This window comes from Canis aureus, chromosome 10, assembly GCF_053574225.1.
Source record: "Canis aureus isolate CA01 chromosome 10, VMU_Caureus_v.1.0, whole genome shotgun sequence".
NCBI classification, from domain to species: domain Eukaryota; kingdom Metazoa; phylum Chordata; class Mammalia; order Carnivora; family Canidae; genus Canis; species Canis aureus.
The window spans coordinates 72,179,212-72,196,657 of NC_135620.1; the positions used below are offsets into that span (position 1 = coordinate 72,179,212).

The window sequence follows — 17,446 nt, forward strand, 5'->3', positions numbered from 1 at the left end:
AAGAAACAGCTAGTAAAGAGCAGGACAAGAATTGTCAGGCCTGTCCTGGCTTCTTGCCCCGGTGTGTCTGGATCAACCCCGGGCCTCAGTCTCAGCTCATACTGGTCCAGAGGCTGTGGCCCAGAGCCCTGGTCAGCCTGGAAGGCTTCTTCTGTGCCCACCTCCTTTCTTCTATATGCTGAAAGTCTCCTCAGAAATGGGGCCTAGTCACATCAGGGACTTGGCTCAGGAGGTCCCCTAACCAGATGGGGTTATGGAGACTGAAAGACAGAAGTATGGGGGGGGGGGGGCTTAAAGCTGAATGAAGCTCTTCCACCCATACTCAAACTCTCTAGTCACCAGGGGCTTGAGTCCATCTCCTCGCCTCCAAATTCATGAAGTGGTCCTTCCTGTTGGCCTCATTCAATCTCTCTTCTGTGCATGGAGATCCAGAGTCCTCCAATGGGGAAAATCCTTGCCCATGGCCTCACAGCTGCTTAGAGCCAGAAGCAAGATGACCCTCGGGTCTCTCGTCTCCCATCATCTGGGCAAGCACTTTGGAAGCCAGCCTTAGAGGGCTCCTGATGACTTTCATGCTGTTTCCAGTAAAGTCTGTGCTGATTCTTGGCACAAAGAGAGGAAATGAAGAGGGTAGGGTAGGAATGTAAATAAAGGGAAACTTTGGGATTTCATCTAATATATAATTATAGTATCCATGGCGGTGGCCTTGGCTGCTTCTGCAATGTGCTGCCTGGGCTGTGCCCAAGCAGGGGTGGTGTCCTGGGGTGATGGGTGCCCAGCAATGCTCCCTCCATCCAAGGCTCCAATCCCCCTGGGCTTTTGGAACAGCATCTTTGGGCCAGGAGCCTGGATTTGTTTGCAGAAACACATGGCAGTCTGCAGACACTGGGAAACAACACAGCAAGATGGGAGCTGAGGATCCTGAGTATCTCAAAAATGGCACTGGGACTATATCACTAAGGGAAGCAAAGGTCCTTGTACAGATTCAGAACTCACGTGTGGATGTAGCAGGGCCAGGACTGCAGAGGCAGGAGGAAGGAGGAAGTTTGGGCTTCGGTGGTAGCAGCCATGAAGCTTTTGGTATCAGGACTGAAAAATCTGTTTTCCATATTGTTTCCAACTCATCTGGGCTTCCACAAAAGATCCTTCTGAACAGATTCTAATCCTTGACCCCCACCATTTCTACATGGCTAGTATCATGGTCTGGCCACGTGGAAATACGGAGTTCAGGCTGTGGAAATAAATCAGCTGAATTCAAAGCTTGGCTTCTCCTCTTATTAGCTTTGAGGCTTTGGTCAAGTTATCTGAACTCTCTGTGCCTTTGTAGCCGAATCTATTTGACAAGAATAATAGTAGTGGCCTTAGTTGTTTAGAGGATTCAATTAGATAAAGTTTATGATAGGTATGTAGGTAGGTAGGCAGGCAGACAAATCTCATGATAGATATAGAGATACAGAGATGGGTACTGGACAACAGCCGGGCACATAGCGCGTATCGGTAAGAAAGGGGGTTGGCGGTTGTGAATGAGGGAAGGGGAAAAGTCAATGTCTCCAGATTTCTGCACTGATTTGGAAATTGATTCAAATCATTCAACAGCTAGGTATGACATTCTTTACTGGCATCAGTCACTATTCTAGACACCAGGACAGACCGGCAGACACAGACCCTACTCTAGGCAGCTGACAGTCGGGTGAGAAAAGAGACAAAAACAAACAAACAAACAAACAAACAAACAAGCAGATACTAAATCATTACAGCTTTAGGAAGCACCATGGCTTTCTGCATCATATGTATGGCAGGCGGGATCCACTGCAGATAATGGGGTCAAGGAAGGCCTTTCTAAGGAGACAACGTGATGACATGCAATTACAAACATGAAGGAGAAAGGGAACCCTCACGGCATTACTCCTGGGAAGAGCCAGGACAAGTCCACCCTGGGAAAAGGGAAGAGGTAGATGCAGAGACCTTGAGGAAGGAAGAAACTGCTACATTCTAGCACATGTGTCTGGGGACGATGAGTAAAGGGCCGATGTCGGAGATAAAGGTTAAACATGCTCTTCAACTGGAAAGCTGTGAACACTGGTGCCAATGTGGCAACCCCAGGCCCGACTGCTTCAGTGAGGATTGCGGCCACAGATGGTAAGGACGGTGGTACTCCTCCTCCTGCCACTTATTAAGTACCGACAGTGAGCTAGACGTCATCCTGTGCCCTTTGTACGTTTCAGTTCACAGAATCCTCACAACCCTATGAGAAAGGTCCTCTTGCCATTCCATTTTACAGATGAAAAGCTGAAACTCAGAAAGCTTAAGAAATCTGCGCAAGGCCACACTGTCAGTAGGTGCTGGAGACAACGTAAAGGCCTCCTTCTGTCTGAGTTCGAAGGCATATTTTTAAATACGTACATGAGGTGGGGGGTGGGAAGCGGCATATGGATTCAAAATGTCTACTACCCTCCCCATTGTTGATCTTTGACAAACGGAGTGATCAAGAAAACCCTTCAAGAGCCCCATAACCTTATATAAAAAAAAAAAATCAAAGTACTTCCTCCTCTACTACTCACGTCAATCCTTCTGACATGAGGAGGTATAACTAATCATCTCATTTTATGGATCAGATTAATCAGCTCCATTTCACAGATGAGGAGAATGAGCATGAAATGCCCTACCCGGGGACCTGGGGGCTGCAGTCTGGGTCTTCTGGGCCCCAGTGTTCCTACCATTGCCAACAGGGATGCTTGTAGTTTGGAGACCCTCTTGCACTCATGCTCTGACAACTCCACACGTGTGAAGGGCAAGGAGGGGACCACATGTGGTAGTGGTGGGGGGTGGGTAATAGAGTCAGCCTGGCTATGAATCTCAGCTCTATTTCTTCTTGTCATATCATTTTGGGCAAAATGTTTACCCCTTTAAGCCCCAGTTTTCCCACTGATGGAACAGGAGGTGACAATGATGGTGGCACCAATGATATCAGACCCACAGGGTTACAGTGAGGATGAAATGAGACAGGCCACGTAACATCCCTGGAGTGGTTCCTGGCACGTGGTAGATGCTCAGTCTACTACCACCACCCCGACTACTGTTATTATCCAGGAAGTACTGAGAGCACCGAGAATCAGGACTTTGGGGTATTGTCTATCCCCACCTCCGTGTGCAGGTCATAGAGCACAGAGTTTAACCTTTCCATCTCACAGATGAGAATATCAGGGTCAGGGGAGGGGAGACGAGCTGGCCCCAGGTCTCACTGGGAGCAAGTGTGGGAATTGCTGTCTGACTCCTGACCTCGGGCTCTTTTTTCACAACGCCTTCTCTGCTCTAGGGCCCTGGTTTTCCTTTTACTCCTTTGCTCCAACTCCACCCATCCCTGCTGAGAAGGAACTCCTCCCCTTCCCCGAGCCTCTGGTCCCACCATGGATGTTGGCACATGGTTGCAGTACCCAGGCTCCCTTGGCATTCTTTTCACAGAGCTGAGGCCAGGGAGGTGAAGGACGGGCCTGGGGCAAGCCTCCGAATGTGTGGGAATGAGCTTCCCCCCGCCCCAGGAATTGGGCCTGGCTGCTGCTGCATGTTTGCTCAGGACCCTTTGGCAGTCATCCATGATTAGAGAAAGGCAAGGCCGCCAAGACAAGACAGAGGCTAATTACCTTGGGTAATAGGAAATTGGGGAACGGCGACAAGAAGGGTGTCTAGGCCTTTAGCCAGGCAAGGGCAGGGCCCACGGATGCCTAGCCCGGCCTGACCCATCAACCCTGAGTGGAGATTCCTGCCCAGGGGTCACTCACCAGCTCCAATAACCCAAGGGTGCAGGAGCTGGCCACACTGTCAGACCTTCCGGGGACCCTCTGCTCTGCTGCTCTTTGTTTGTTTTCATTCAAAAGCAAAACAAATGGAACAAACAAGGAAATTCAATTTAAACAGGGCCCAAATGCTGATGTTTCTGTTTTGCTACACCGGGGTGAGCTTAGGACAGAAAATCAGCCTTGACTTTCACTCCTCCAATTGGTCTCAACCCTGCGGTGCTGTGTAAAATTACACGGATGAAGGGGCCGCAAAAGCAATTTGCTTTCCTAGGTGGGGTGGAGATTCAGAAAGAGAGGCAGACAGACAGAGAGGAACCCAGACTCCAGTAAGAAATAGGACAGAGAAACTGAGATACAGAGACAAACAGAAGTTAAGAGAATAACAAAGAGAAAGGCAGAGAAGGAACGATGGGGCGAGTGGCAGAGGGACAAAGACAGTGAGCTATGCAGAATACACTAGCACAGAGAGAGGGAGTGGAAGGGAGGAGAGATGGACAGAGATGCAAGGAGGCACAGTGGGATAAAACAAAAGTGAGAGAGGTAGGAAAGTAGGGAGGGCAGGAGCCCAGGAGGAGAAGGAGAGAGAGAACGAGAAGAATCCTGTGGCCAAAGTGTGCATTTCTTGAACTCCCAAGCTGGGGTGGATCGAACACACTTTCACGTTGAAGGTTCTGAAACTGCAAAACAAGGAGGCGACATGAAGATTTAGCCCAAGGTCCCAGACATAGAAGTGGTAGCAGCGAGATGTGAACTCAGACCACCTGCCTGAGAGCCGCGTCCTCTACGCCTGTGCCACCTGAATCCTATCGTACCTCTGGCAGTATCAGTGGGGGACTTGATGCCCTGGGCTTAATTAAAACCCATGCTCTTTGGACCCAGGCTCTCTTTCCATCCTATTTCATTCCCAAAGGATGCTGGATGGTCATTTTTTCCCAGGGCTAGCAGCACCCCAACCTGCCCCATGGGGAATGGCTCCTCCAGGATTGTCCTTATTAAAGATGCAGATAATCAGCAACAGAGTCAAGGAGAACAAAGCAGTGACTATATGCAAGGCATTCTGTAAACCCTGTCTGTGGAGTTTCTCACTTAATGCTCTTCTCTTTAACCCCATAGGATCAAGACAATTACCAGCTCCCTGTTTTCTGAAGAAGACACTGTTGCATAGAGCAGTGAGAAATGGCTTTCCCCAGGGCAGGTTATGAGTAACAAAAGGGCAGTATCAGGATTTTCACTCAGCTCAGCCTGTCCCCAAAGCCTGTGTTCCTCCTACTGCCACACACAGCCTTTTTGACCCAAGAGTAAGAAAACTAATCCTGGTAAGGAACAAGCAAGCAGAAAATGAGAAACCCCAAGAACTGACAATGCAACTATTTTAAAACTCAAGACTCAGTTGGTTAGACTTTATAGGAGAGCCACCAGCAGGATGAGAGAAGGGTCCAAACCACATCCTGGGCTCCTTGTCAGAGCAGCCCAGATTCCAGAGCCATTAATACAATCAATTTTAAAAAATAAAATACAGGAGTGTTCAGAGATAGGGATGACAAGCTCATGACAAACACATTTCCAGGATAGAAGAAGAAAGGATGGTCCTACTTCAAGAGGTGGGAAAGGGGTAGGGGGTGTTGAGCAAAAGGAAAAGAAGAGGTGAGGGGAAAACTACCATCACTTTTCAAGAATGTCAACTGATTTGTCAGCTCTGGGTGTTAACTGCTTTGGGGGTTCCCTAAAACATTGCATTGCTCTCTACATAATGGGCCCGTAGGATTCCACAATGTCACCCAGAGACAGGGTTACTACTTGTATCTCAATGAATAGGAACCACCTGCCAGGGCTCTGTCCCTTTCTGCTAGATACTATCCCAGTAAGTTGGCAAAAGGAGGAGAAGAGAGTTAAAATTAATTATTAGCATAACAAGGACAACAGAGGTAACAGTGGTCATAGCTAACTCTTCTTAAGATTCTTCCTGGGAGCTCATCACCAACTGGAGAGCTTTTGTTCACAAACCATCTCATCAAATCCTCTTCAGGTCCCAGGGAGTCAGACACCGTTATTACCCACATCTTCAAAGAGGAGAAAAGGGAAGCTCGGAAGGTTGAAAAGCTCACTCAGTGTCATGTAACTCATAAGTGCAGGTTATAGAGATTTGAACCCAGACCTGTCTGCCTTCAGTATATGCCCATAATGAGGGACAGAGGAACCAAAAGTCAGCCATCATGAAATCTTTCAAAAATGTTAACTTTCTTCATATAATCACAGTTTTTAGAGTTGGAAAAGGCCTTATACCTCTTAATCCAGGCACATACTTGTATTTTGGAGCAATCCTAGAGCCTAAGAGGTTACTGTCAGCACTTATTGATTAAGTAGCTATGGAGTCATGCTCTCAATATCCGGATCCCAAGTCATCACTTAAGGCCTGAGGCAAACACTACTGCCTCTGGAGAGTTTGCCGAGATGTCCCACCAGAAGAGATCTGATAGCCTACCGTATTTTAGAGATTCCATTCCCAGAGCTCTCATTGTTCCCAATCGATTTTGCTATTCTGACAAAATAAAACTCGGGCTCCAACATCTATGAGATAGTCAGTGGCAGAGCCAGGGTCAGAGGCCCAATTTCTAGAATACAGTGATATTCCTGAGTTTAGTGCATGAATCTCTTGGGTGTTATCAATGAGCCCAAATATGTTGTGTAATCAAAGGAGTGCCATGGTCTTTAGAAAAGTTATATCTTCCAGAGGAAGTAGGGATGGGATGTGGTTTGGAGGTGAAGGAGATTTAGACTGTGGAGGTGTTTCTTCTTTAATTCTCATGCGACTCTACGGCCTAGGTTTTATTATTACTTTTTTTACTGAGGCTTATCGAGGAAAAGCAATTTATCTAAGGCGACATAACTAAAAATGTCAAAGCCAGATCTGAATCCACAGTCTGTGGCCTTTTGTATCACCATTAAGTTATAAGTCATTTGAGAAGAGAACCTTTGTCTCATCAGATTCATACCCGCAATTTTTAGCTTTGTACCAAGTTGTAGGGACCCCTCAGGAACCGTCTGCTGAGTAAGTAAGTGAGTTACAAATGAGTAAGTAAAAATATAAATGAATGAAAAAAATGATGAATAAGTAAGTGAATGAATTATGGAGTAAGAGTGGATGAACAGATGAATAAATGGATGGATGGATGGTAGAGAAAAGGAAAGGGGAGAGAAAGGGATAGAAGGAGGGAGGGATTAATGATTTTGGGAAAATGGGTACATGGGTGGATCACTGAGTAGATAAAAAAACATAAACGATTTCAATAATTTGTGAAATTGGTTGCTAAGGGAAGGGGCTTATAGTTTTTATAATTAGGGTACACGAAGACAGGTTGTCTCTAGAATCCTATGTTATAGCTTATGATGGATGCATCCCAATGTGACAATACTCACTGAGAGGGGAACAAAAGAAAGATGAGCCCCTTTTCCCTCTGAGATTAACAGATGCACCTCAGCACTACTTCCTTTTGCATCTTTAGAAATTTGAATGCAATGACTCCATGCACTCTGTGAAGGGGTGATAATGGCAGTATTTCTAAGGGGAGCAGCTGAATCTAGTAAAACAAACTAACAAATATATATGTATACAAATATATATGTATTTCAGATATGCTAATATAATCTTTTTCAGAAAAGATCTCATGGAATTGAGAAAGGAACACCAGACAGGTACTCCTGTCCCAGCCCTTCTTGGTAACTTGCCACATTTCCTCTCTGGGTCACAGATTCTTCATTAGTAGAAGAAATAGTTTTGAGTTCCCTGGTCTCCCTGGGCCCTTTAGCACTAACCCTGTATGATTCTATGGCTTACTGTGGCCACACTTCTCCAATGGACACTTCTAAATCTCAGAATCTCAAGGTGCACATATAGACTGGCCTACAAGACATTTGGTTGGCCTGGACAGATTACTTGTGCCTTGCCTCTCAGACTTAAAACTGTCCTATTTCACACTCCCCATGCACCCAGCATATCTTACTTGTAGAGGGATGCCTGGATGGCTCAGCACTTGAGAATCTGCCTTCGCTCGATGCATGGCCCCTGAGTCTCAGGATCGAGTTCCTCATCAGGTTCCTAACAGGGAGCCTGCTTCTCCCTCTGCCTGTGTCTCTGCCTCTGTGTGTCTTTCATGAATAAATAAATAAATAATCTTAAAATTAAAAAATCTTACTTGTAGAGACCGTCGGGCTCCAGACACTTGAAGATGACAGAGTAGATACTGACTTCAGGGACCTCTCCATGGCTCCGACCAGCTGCTACACATGATGTGCCCAGGCCCGAGAGTAAGTCATCCGCAAAACTCAGGAACTCTCCTGGGGGGAGACAAAGAAAGATGAGCTCCCCAGCTCAGGCCTTGGTGAGCAGACAGTCTTACTGCTGTCCAGACCCATAAAATGTCTGGATATCATCATCAGGAGGATTAGTGGACAAAACAAGCACAGCACATGAAATGACACAGATTAGCGTCTAGCCCTAATGACTCTGTTTAAATTTATGCTGGAATTTTCTCAAAAGTGGGCATACTAATACCTACCTATATGAAACTACAGCAAGGCTCAGATGACATAAATTACTGTGTACCAGAAATGCATGAAAAGCAACAGGGGGATAGTGCTTTCTGTCCAGAGTAACTTTTCTGGTCTTGTTACTGCAATAACTTTCCTCTTAATTACCTGAGCAAGGCCCTTCCTTCTTGGGATTGCAATCTCCTTCCCGGTATAACAAAGAAATTGGACCAGGGATGTAAGACAGGTTTCCAATCACATGGTCACTCTTCATGTGGTGCTACTAGATTCATGAAGTGTTATGTTGAGATGGACAGAAACCTGGTCCAACTAAGGGGGAAAGAGTTCTATGACTGATGAATGATGAAGCCGTGAGACCCGAAGGGACAGTGGAAGAACAAGTGCCTTGAACGCCATGATTTCTAAAGTCAATTGAAGCCACTGGATTTCAGGAAGCAGTTGAAGTTTACCAGAAGTAGGCCTGACTAAAAAGAATAACTGAACATTTAAGATCTTGGGATCTACTCTTAGGTCTGATAAGAAGTTGTTGGATAGCTTTGGACAACTGAATTCCCATTTCTGTGCCTTAGTTTTCTCCTCTGTAGAGTCAAAGTGGTAAAATCACTATTAGAGCTTTTAAAAAAATAAAATGGAAACACAGATGTGCACAAAGATTAAGCTATGTGGACAAACATTACAGTACTATCTAAACCAAGAAGGATTTAGGGGCGCCTGGGTGGCTCAGTGGTTGAACATCTGCCTTCAGCTCAGGTCATGACCCCGGGGTCCCAGGATCGAGTCCCACGTCAGGCTCCCCATGAGGAGCCTGCCTCTCTATCTGATCTGCCTGTGTCTCTGCCTCTCTCTGTGTGTCTCTCATGAATAAATAAATAAAATCTTAAAAAAATAAAAATAAACCAAGAAGAATTTAGAAACAACTAAACGTTCAATGATATAGAAACAGCAATATCAATTATAGTTCAATGATACAATGGAATATTTTACAGCTATTAAAAACAATATTGTGGAAGAATATGAAATAATATGAAAAGATACTAAGTTAAAAAACAGGCTACACTGTTATAGAATAATCTAATTTTTAGTGGAAATTGTACATGTATATCTATTTAGAAAGAGAAGGAAGAAATTATAGCAAATGCATAATAGTGGCTTTGTCTGTAAAGTGAGATAAGCAAAAATAAGAGAGAAAAAATATCCATTACTTGCTTTTTTAAAAAAAAATTATCTACAATGAACATGTATTACTTTCGTAACAAGGAAAAAAATCAATAAAAAATTACTTAAAAATAGATAAAATAAATGAGCCAGACTAAATGGCCTCTAAGTTCCCTTCCAATTCTAAAATTGGGTGATTTAGGAGCAAAGCAAACATGTGAGTTATTTTATACCACAGAGTATGGAATAATATGAGGCCTCCCTTCTGTTCATTCTTTCTCTTTCTTGTGTGACATGGAATGGCTCATACTCTCTACTCACTTATTCTTAGTAACAAGCAAGAGGAAGATGTCCATTCAACTAAATCCTCTCTACTCAATGTTAAGGATAATCCAATATAATGGAACTATCATGGAAGAGTAATATTGGCCAATTGTCTGAGAAGTCTGTGACCCAAGGGAGGCAGGGAACTGGGAGGACAGGACATACAGATCACCCCCTCTTGGTCTTTCAAAGAAAAGTTTCATTCTTCACTCTAAATAAATGATGTAGCACCTCTTCACCTGAACTGTCTGGACGGCCCTGGGATTTCAGGTAAACAACAGTTCTATAAAGTATTTGTCCCTATGGCCCAATATAGCAGATCTGATGTGTAGCGTTCTTTGTTTTCCACCCTTTACAAAGACAACTACGGTTCATAGACATGATACATAGGTGCCAGAGCAAGTGTCTGAATCAGGCTGACGTCAGCAACATGCAAGTTTACCTGCTATTGTCACACAGACTTGGGACTGAATTCTGTTTCCACCATTTACTGCAAGTCTCCTCACCTTTCAAAGTCTCGGTTCTCCTTTCTGTAATATGGGGTCAGTAACTCTTACTGAGTTTGGAGTCTAGAAAGAAAGGCCAAGGCTAAGAAGAAATTCTTTGTCTAGAACCAGCAGTTTTGCTGGAAAATGAAAAGGTAAATGAAAGCTTTATTCACTGAAGATTTGGGCCTCCCCTATTTCTTCCACAGGCCTCTTATGTGAGCTTCTTCCATAGTAAAAACATAAACTAACAATGCCTCTCTGCCAACAGGTACCAAAGCAGAACAATGTACAGGGTGAAAAAGGAAGAAAGGGGCGGGGTGGGGGGGCATGAAATTACTCACAGGAGGGAGTAAGGGCTTTGTTTCTCTTGGTTTCTTAGGATTTCAAGTCTGGCAGCTTACAGTTGTTTTCTTTGAGCTTGGACCCATGTCTGTCTGCTTTTCAATTTGTTTCTAGATAGCCATTGAAAGAGTTGGCCCCTCATGAGGGAACTCAGTATTCCTGTGGCCTGTATGAACTATCTTCAAGCCAAAATATGGTTGACATTCACTTACAAATGGGCATAGCTTTCCAGAGATTTCAATCCATTTCAGAATAATTTGGACCCTGGATCAAAGCCTCATAACATGTCTGATAGGTCAGTAAGATAGGCACACAGTTCTAAAGGTTTATAGGCTCAGTTCAAGTGAAGAAACTGGATAGCATGTCATATATAACTAGTCTTATCGAGGGCATTATAAAGATTCATAGGGCCCATTCTGTTTGGAACTATAAACACATAATGACCTTCAAATGAGAAGAGTTAAAAGGAAGGAAATTGACATTTAGTACCAAATTTTCTTTTTTGTTTGTTTGTTTGTTTGTCACAATATTCAATCATTAATTCAGTGAGTTAAATGTTAGTATCTTCGTTGTAAAGCTGAGGTCAAGCTCATAAATTTAGGGAGGGACAGAGCTGAGGTTGGAACCCATACCCTCCTAACTCCAAAGCCATACCTTTTCTTTTATAGTATGCTGCCTCCTAGAGAAAGGTGAAAAACAACAGTGTTAGAAAGTGAGCTTTCTCAATTCAGTGAGAATTTGCCACTGTTCGGTTTGCAACTGAGTTCATGCCACTCTTAGATCTACGGGCTTGCGGAATGAAACAACAAAAGAAATGGTCCCTGACCTTCTATGGCTTGTAATCTGACAACAGGAAGAGTTCCCAAATACAAGAACAGGCCCATAAAGTAAACTGTGAGATTGCTGTTCTTGGCACTCTATTCCAGAAGGTTTAAATGTAACCTAGGTGGAGACAGGTGAATGAGGCAATCCTTCACTGTCCTTGCTCACTCAGTGGAGGGGGTACTAAGAAAGGCTTTTTTATGCACAAATGAAAATCAGAAAAAAAAAAAAAAAAGAAAATCAGGGCCATCCAATACATGCATTGGGGTTCCACTGTACCCGAAGTCTGGCAGTGGGACAACTGAATGAACAATACTATAGGACAGTGGTTAAGGTGCTGGGGTCTGAATTTACTATGCTGCCTCGGATTAAATCCTGGTTTACTCCCACTTACAGCTTGCCTTTGACAGGTTTCTTGACTCTCTACATCTATTTCCTCATCTGTAAAATGGATATCATAATAGTATCTAACATAGCATTGTGAATATCATATAGAATTGCATATATTGCTTACAAATCAATTAGCACAATGTCTGGCACATGATACAGTAAGGGCTCAAAAATATGTTAACTCTCATTGTTTTTGTTATTATTGTCATCATAACAGAGAAGAAATATAAGGACTCTTAGGGACTATTTTAAAAAATAAATTATTATTATTTTTATATTTTTATTTTCACTTTCATTTTTATTTTTATTTTTATTTTTTTTATTTTTATTTTTATTATTTTTATTTTTATTTTTATTTTTATTTTTATTTTTATTTTTATTTTTATTTTTATTTTTATTTTTATTTTTATTTTTATTTTTACCTAACCTTGTATCCTATCCTTTTACAGTTGGGAACTGAAGCCTAGTGAAGGAAAGTGGCACATCCATGGCCACACACAAAGTAGGAAGTCAACTTGGAACAAAAGTTTCATCTCTTGACTCTTACAACCTATGTGATAATTCTTATCAGCCAGCCTAGGAGATAAAATCGCTGAGAACTGAAGACTTGTTCTCCAACTTCTGACCAACTATATTCAACATGAATGTGAACTCTATTTATTTTGGGCCAGGTGCTGTGCTAGGCACACAGTTCCACCCTGCCATCTTCCTAAACGTGGACTCCCTGAGAAAGATAAAAAACCCAGGAAAGACACGATTCAACAGGTTTCCACTGTTGTAATCTACTCTAGCAGGGGTTTGCCAATTAGAATGTGCAGAACTCCAGGGTTGACGAGGAATGGCAGACGTGGTCGGGGCTCAAGTCTTTCTCCTCCATCTCCACGCTAACTTCAAACCAGATCAACACCAGTTTGATCTATTGTATATACTGATGGTCTAGGTCTTATTTAAATCGGGGAAAACACTGTTTTTTTTTTTTTTTAAATGTTTGCTTGTAAGTTTTACTGCTAAAAATGTTTGAATCCTAAAACCCTGCCACATTCCCCGATAGAAATACGAGGTTCAGGAATGTTGCACCCCCACTTAAGGCGTCGCAGCCACTCTGGGGCAGCGTCCAGGATCAAACCTATCCCTTTGGCTTCTGAGCTCCACGTGCCTTCCTGTAGGACTCTCTGCCTGCACGACCCCTGTCCTCTCCTCCCTGGCATGGTGTGGCCGTGTGGCAGGGCCCTCCCAGGCCCAGGCTGCTGCCGCCACCGCCTCACCCATGCCTGTCCAAGATTCTAACATTCTTTCTCTGTTTTTCTTTCCTTGAAAACAGATAGGGAGTTGGGAGTCGCTGTACAGGAATGTGCCTGTTCCCCATTACGGCTCTTCTGGGGCTGTAACCCGAGTGGGCTTGGGCCAGACCCCCACACATTTCTTTATCCACTCAGACTCAAGCCCCGCTCTCATTACAATCCACAGAAAAGGTCAATCACGATTCTGCTGAAGCCTCAGAACCAACCCAACAAAGCACAGAGTAATTTTTGTAAAGGCCCCACCCCCAGCCTCAATCCCTTCTCCTTTTCTCACTCCCTCAAATCCTCTGCCTCCTTGATTTCTCCATCTCTCTCTCTCTCTCTCTCTCTCTCTCTTTCTCTCCCCCCTCACCCTCTCGCTTCTGATTGAGTTGAGGTCACAGTCAAAGCTGGCCACAAGAGCAAATTGAAAACAGGCTGGGAGAAAACCAGCAAAGAATTCCCAAACGTAAGGGGCGGGAGTCGTGAGTTATTTAGCCCAGGTGGGGAGAAAGGTCCCCGGCTCAGGCCTCCGTGCTCTTTTCAGGAAACGCCAAGGGGATCTGGAGGCCACTCTGGGCCTGGCCTTGCTCTAACCTGCGGATGCTCCCTGCTGTGGTGCCCAGGAGAAGCAGGACTCTGGCTCTCCCACCTGGCCTTTGCTTGGGCAAATGTAGAAATTCACGGTCACAGACAAGATGCTTTTTTTTTTTTTTTTTTTTTTTTTTTTTTGAGAGGCTCACACTTATCAGCTGCAGTTGGTTTGTTTCTGCCAAACGTGGTATTTTAAATCTGAAGAGCCAGGGTCTGACTCTTACCTTTATCATAGTGGCCCATATGAGATAGAGGAAAGGCAGTGGGTTTGGGGGGGCAGATGAGACCTGGTTTTGAAGCCAGGCCCCATCATCAGGAACTTACTTCAACTTTTAGAGACTGCTTCTGTAGCACCAGAGAATCGGGTAAGGAATCAATAATTTATGCAGGATGCCAGCTACATGGATGGTTTACCAATGTGAGTGCTCTCTTCTCCCTGTTACCATACTTCCGTCGGGTCTCCTCGGTTTGTCTCATGAGAAAATTTTTAGTGGTGAAACTCAGTTGCTTTTAGATACATTATATAACACCTAACCCTCTAAACTTACTTTTTTTTTTCCAAAAGAAAGTAATGTTTAAAAATAAGGGAGGGAAGAAGGATGGAAGGCAGATAAAGAGAGAAGGAGAGTGAAAAAGGAAGTGTTAACTTCGCTCTCATCATATAGCATCACAGTTTTACTTACATTGTCTGGATTAAGCAATCAAAACAACCCCATCTTGACTAATGTTCAATAAAATGTAAAGATTTAGGTTAACTTGTGCTTTTTTAAGTGAGGAAATAGGCTGAAGGTAGGCCAAGCGACTTACCTTATAGCTTCCTATACTTTCCCCATGCACATGTGCCAACAGACTGTGAGATGCTCTCCTAGCAGGTTGTGTTCTGGACACCTCTGTGTCGTCAGGACCCAGCGTCAGGCTGGCCATGCAGATAATATGTGGCAGTCCACAAAACTGAACTCCAGTGGCTGAAGCCTGAATCCGCCCCCATCTCCCCAATACCGTATATTAAAACCCTCAGGCTGCCTCCTGAGTGACCCCTTTAAGGAGTGCATCGGACTCCAACAGTATAAGAGAAAAGGGACTGCTCCCCCCCAAAAAAATGACTCTCAAAAAAGCAATGGTGGTCAGGTGAACATCTACTGAGAACGCTTATGTGACAAAAGTTGTGCACGGGGATTTCCAGCTCATCCCCATGCCTGTTCTCTAGTGGACACCTGTTGGTTGGACCTGCACTAAATCCATGCCTCCTTCTATGAAGAGCACCCCAGGTTTCTACTGGGGAACCAGCTCTCTGCCAACTTTAATCTATGTGATTTTGCTGGAGGTAAGGCCTAGCCTGTCCTCCAGAGATGGGCATGTGGTCAGCGACCTGATATTCCACGTCAAAGGCCGATGAGAGAGGAACAAGTGACTCAGGCCTGATCAATCATACTAACTCCTGGGACAGAGTCCAAGTCCTGATGATGACATCACTTGAAGCCTTGGATCAGTTGGGTCTGAAGCTAGATATACCCTTGGATATTTCAAATACGTGAGTCAGTATTTTCCCTTTTCTGCCAAAGTACTTTCCATTTGTTTTCTGTACTTGCAACTAGGAGTCCTACCAGATATAAATCCTGTGAAGTAGATTTTATGATTGCCATTTTGTAAATGAAAAAAAAATGCTCACAGGTCTCAAGCAGATTGTCTAAGGTCACACTCCATTCTAAATAACAGGTCTGAGCTTCAAATCCATAGCTTTCAGACTCCAAAACCTGAGCCTTCCCATATCCCTAGGGCAAGGGATACAGAGATTCTATTATTCAACAAAAATCACTGAGAATTTCCAATTCCTGCTTTCTCTATCCCTGACTTCTGGCCTCATTGCTTACATTGTCTTCCTCACTCACTCATTCCAGTGATGCTGGCATTCTTCCTCCTCCTCTAATGGGCTGTGCATGCTCTAGCCACAGGGCCTTTGCACCTGTGCCTTCCATGTCTGGAAAGCTCTTCCCCACACCTTGCCCAGATGGCTGCTTAAATATCACTTCCTCAGAAAGGCCTTCTCCAGCTACTCAGTTTCATCTAATCATTCCCTATCCTCTTTTTCTATTTTATTTATTTTCATAAAACTTATCAATTCCTCACATATACTAATGAATTATTACTTTGTCTGTATCCCCCACTAGGAGCCCCATGAGGACGTGACTTTGTTGACTTACCACAGCAACTATGCACAGCTGATTCTCCATCAATATTTGTCTAGGGAGTGAATGTATTTACTGGGTGCTGTAACCTGAGGTGATGGTTGGGAACCCAACATGAAGAAGAATGTCTTAGTTTGTGTTCCCTGAAAAGCAGAGACTAGGAAAAGAGTCAAGGTACAGAGGGTTTATTTGGGAGGTGATTCCAAGAATTGGGCATGGGGGAGAGGAAAGACTCAAATAAGGTAAAGGAAACGTCAATATAAAAGTGCGTCATTAAGTTTGCCACCGTGAGTGATGAGAAATGGGAACTCTATTCTACAGGGACCTTCTAAGAAGTGAGCAGGATGTCTCTCAGAATTGTTTGGCTGAAAGCTAGAGAGTGTATTCCCTGATTTGTGATGACCACTGGTTAAGAGCCTCCCTGCATAGTGAAAGGGAGTATAAGGGAAGGGAGAAGAAATGTGCAGGAAATATCAGAAAGGGAGACAGAACATGAAGACTCCTAACTCTGGGAAATGAACTAGGGGTGGGGGAAGGGGAGGAGGACAGGGGATGGGGGTGAATGGGTGACGGGCACTGAGGGGGGCACTTGACGGGATGAGCACTGGGTGTTATTCTGTATGTTGGCAAATTGAACACCAATAAAAAATAAATTTATTCAAAAAAAAGAGCCTCCCTGAGAGTGAAAATTTCTCCACACTTCTCTTTTTCAGTGGTGCATGCACATGGGCGTGGGCAGCTCCCTTAGTCTCATACAACCCCATGGGGCAGAAAGTGGAAACTTGTTTTAAGGTCACTGACAGTACAAGGTGAGCCTTGGTGGAGACAGTGCTTCCTACCACAGCTGCAGCTCAAAGAGCCACATGCCAAGACCCCAGAGGTGTCTGCTACAAAGACCCAGTCTCTGCCTTCGAAAAATTCATAAAAAGAGCAGCTGATGTGCCTTCCTCACTGAGATCTAGGGCAGAACTGTAAACCCCTGCCCCCCCCCTACACTGTTGAAACCATCCACAGACAGTTGTTAAACACCCACTAGGTTTCAAGGAAAGGACTACCCACTGTGGATGGAGCACCGAGCCACACTTTCTTTCCCTGTGTGCTCACAACCTAGCCAGGCACAACTGCATTGCTTGCTTTTGTGAGGGACCCACCAAAGAGTCCTGCAACTGATTATTAATACAGAATTTAATAATATTAACCTCAGTATTTTTTTTAACCTCAGTATTAATATGCACTTGGCTAATAGAGCCTGACCTTTTCTACGGTTGGATTAATCAGGGCCATACAAGCCCTCGTCATCCCCGCCATCCCGAGGACAAATGATGCTCATGCATTTGGCTGGAGTGGGTATTGCTAACATGTGTGAGGAGAGCTGGTCTGGGGGCCGGGCTGTGTGGGAGGAACAAGGTGGAAGGACAGCCAAAGCCCCCTTGCCATCACTCTCCAAGGACCACGGTGTGTGTTCGCTGCCCTCACAGCGTGCATCTACAGAGGGCTTCCTTTTCAGCCTTTCCTTTTTT

The 17,446-nt window shown here is 44.3% G+C and overlaps 1 protein-coding gene across 7 annotated transcripts in view; it reads right to left on the reverse strand.

Annotated features, from left to right (window-relative positions):
* The window catches only part of ASTN2 (astrotactin 2), an 850,745-nt gene that overhangs the window by 44,268 nt on the left and 789,031 nt on the right, over positions 1 to 17,446 (reverse strand). For all 7 annotated transcript variants that reach the window (XM_077913090.1, XM_077913089.1, XM_077913088.1 and 4 more), the window contains one exon: positions 7,991 to 8,132. In XM_077913090.1, coding sequence (XP_077769216.1) covers positions 7,991 to 8,132 — 142 coding nt within the window. The remainder of the gene's footprint in view (positions 1 to 7,990; positions 8,133 to 17,446) is intronic.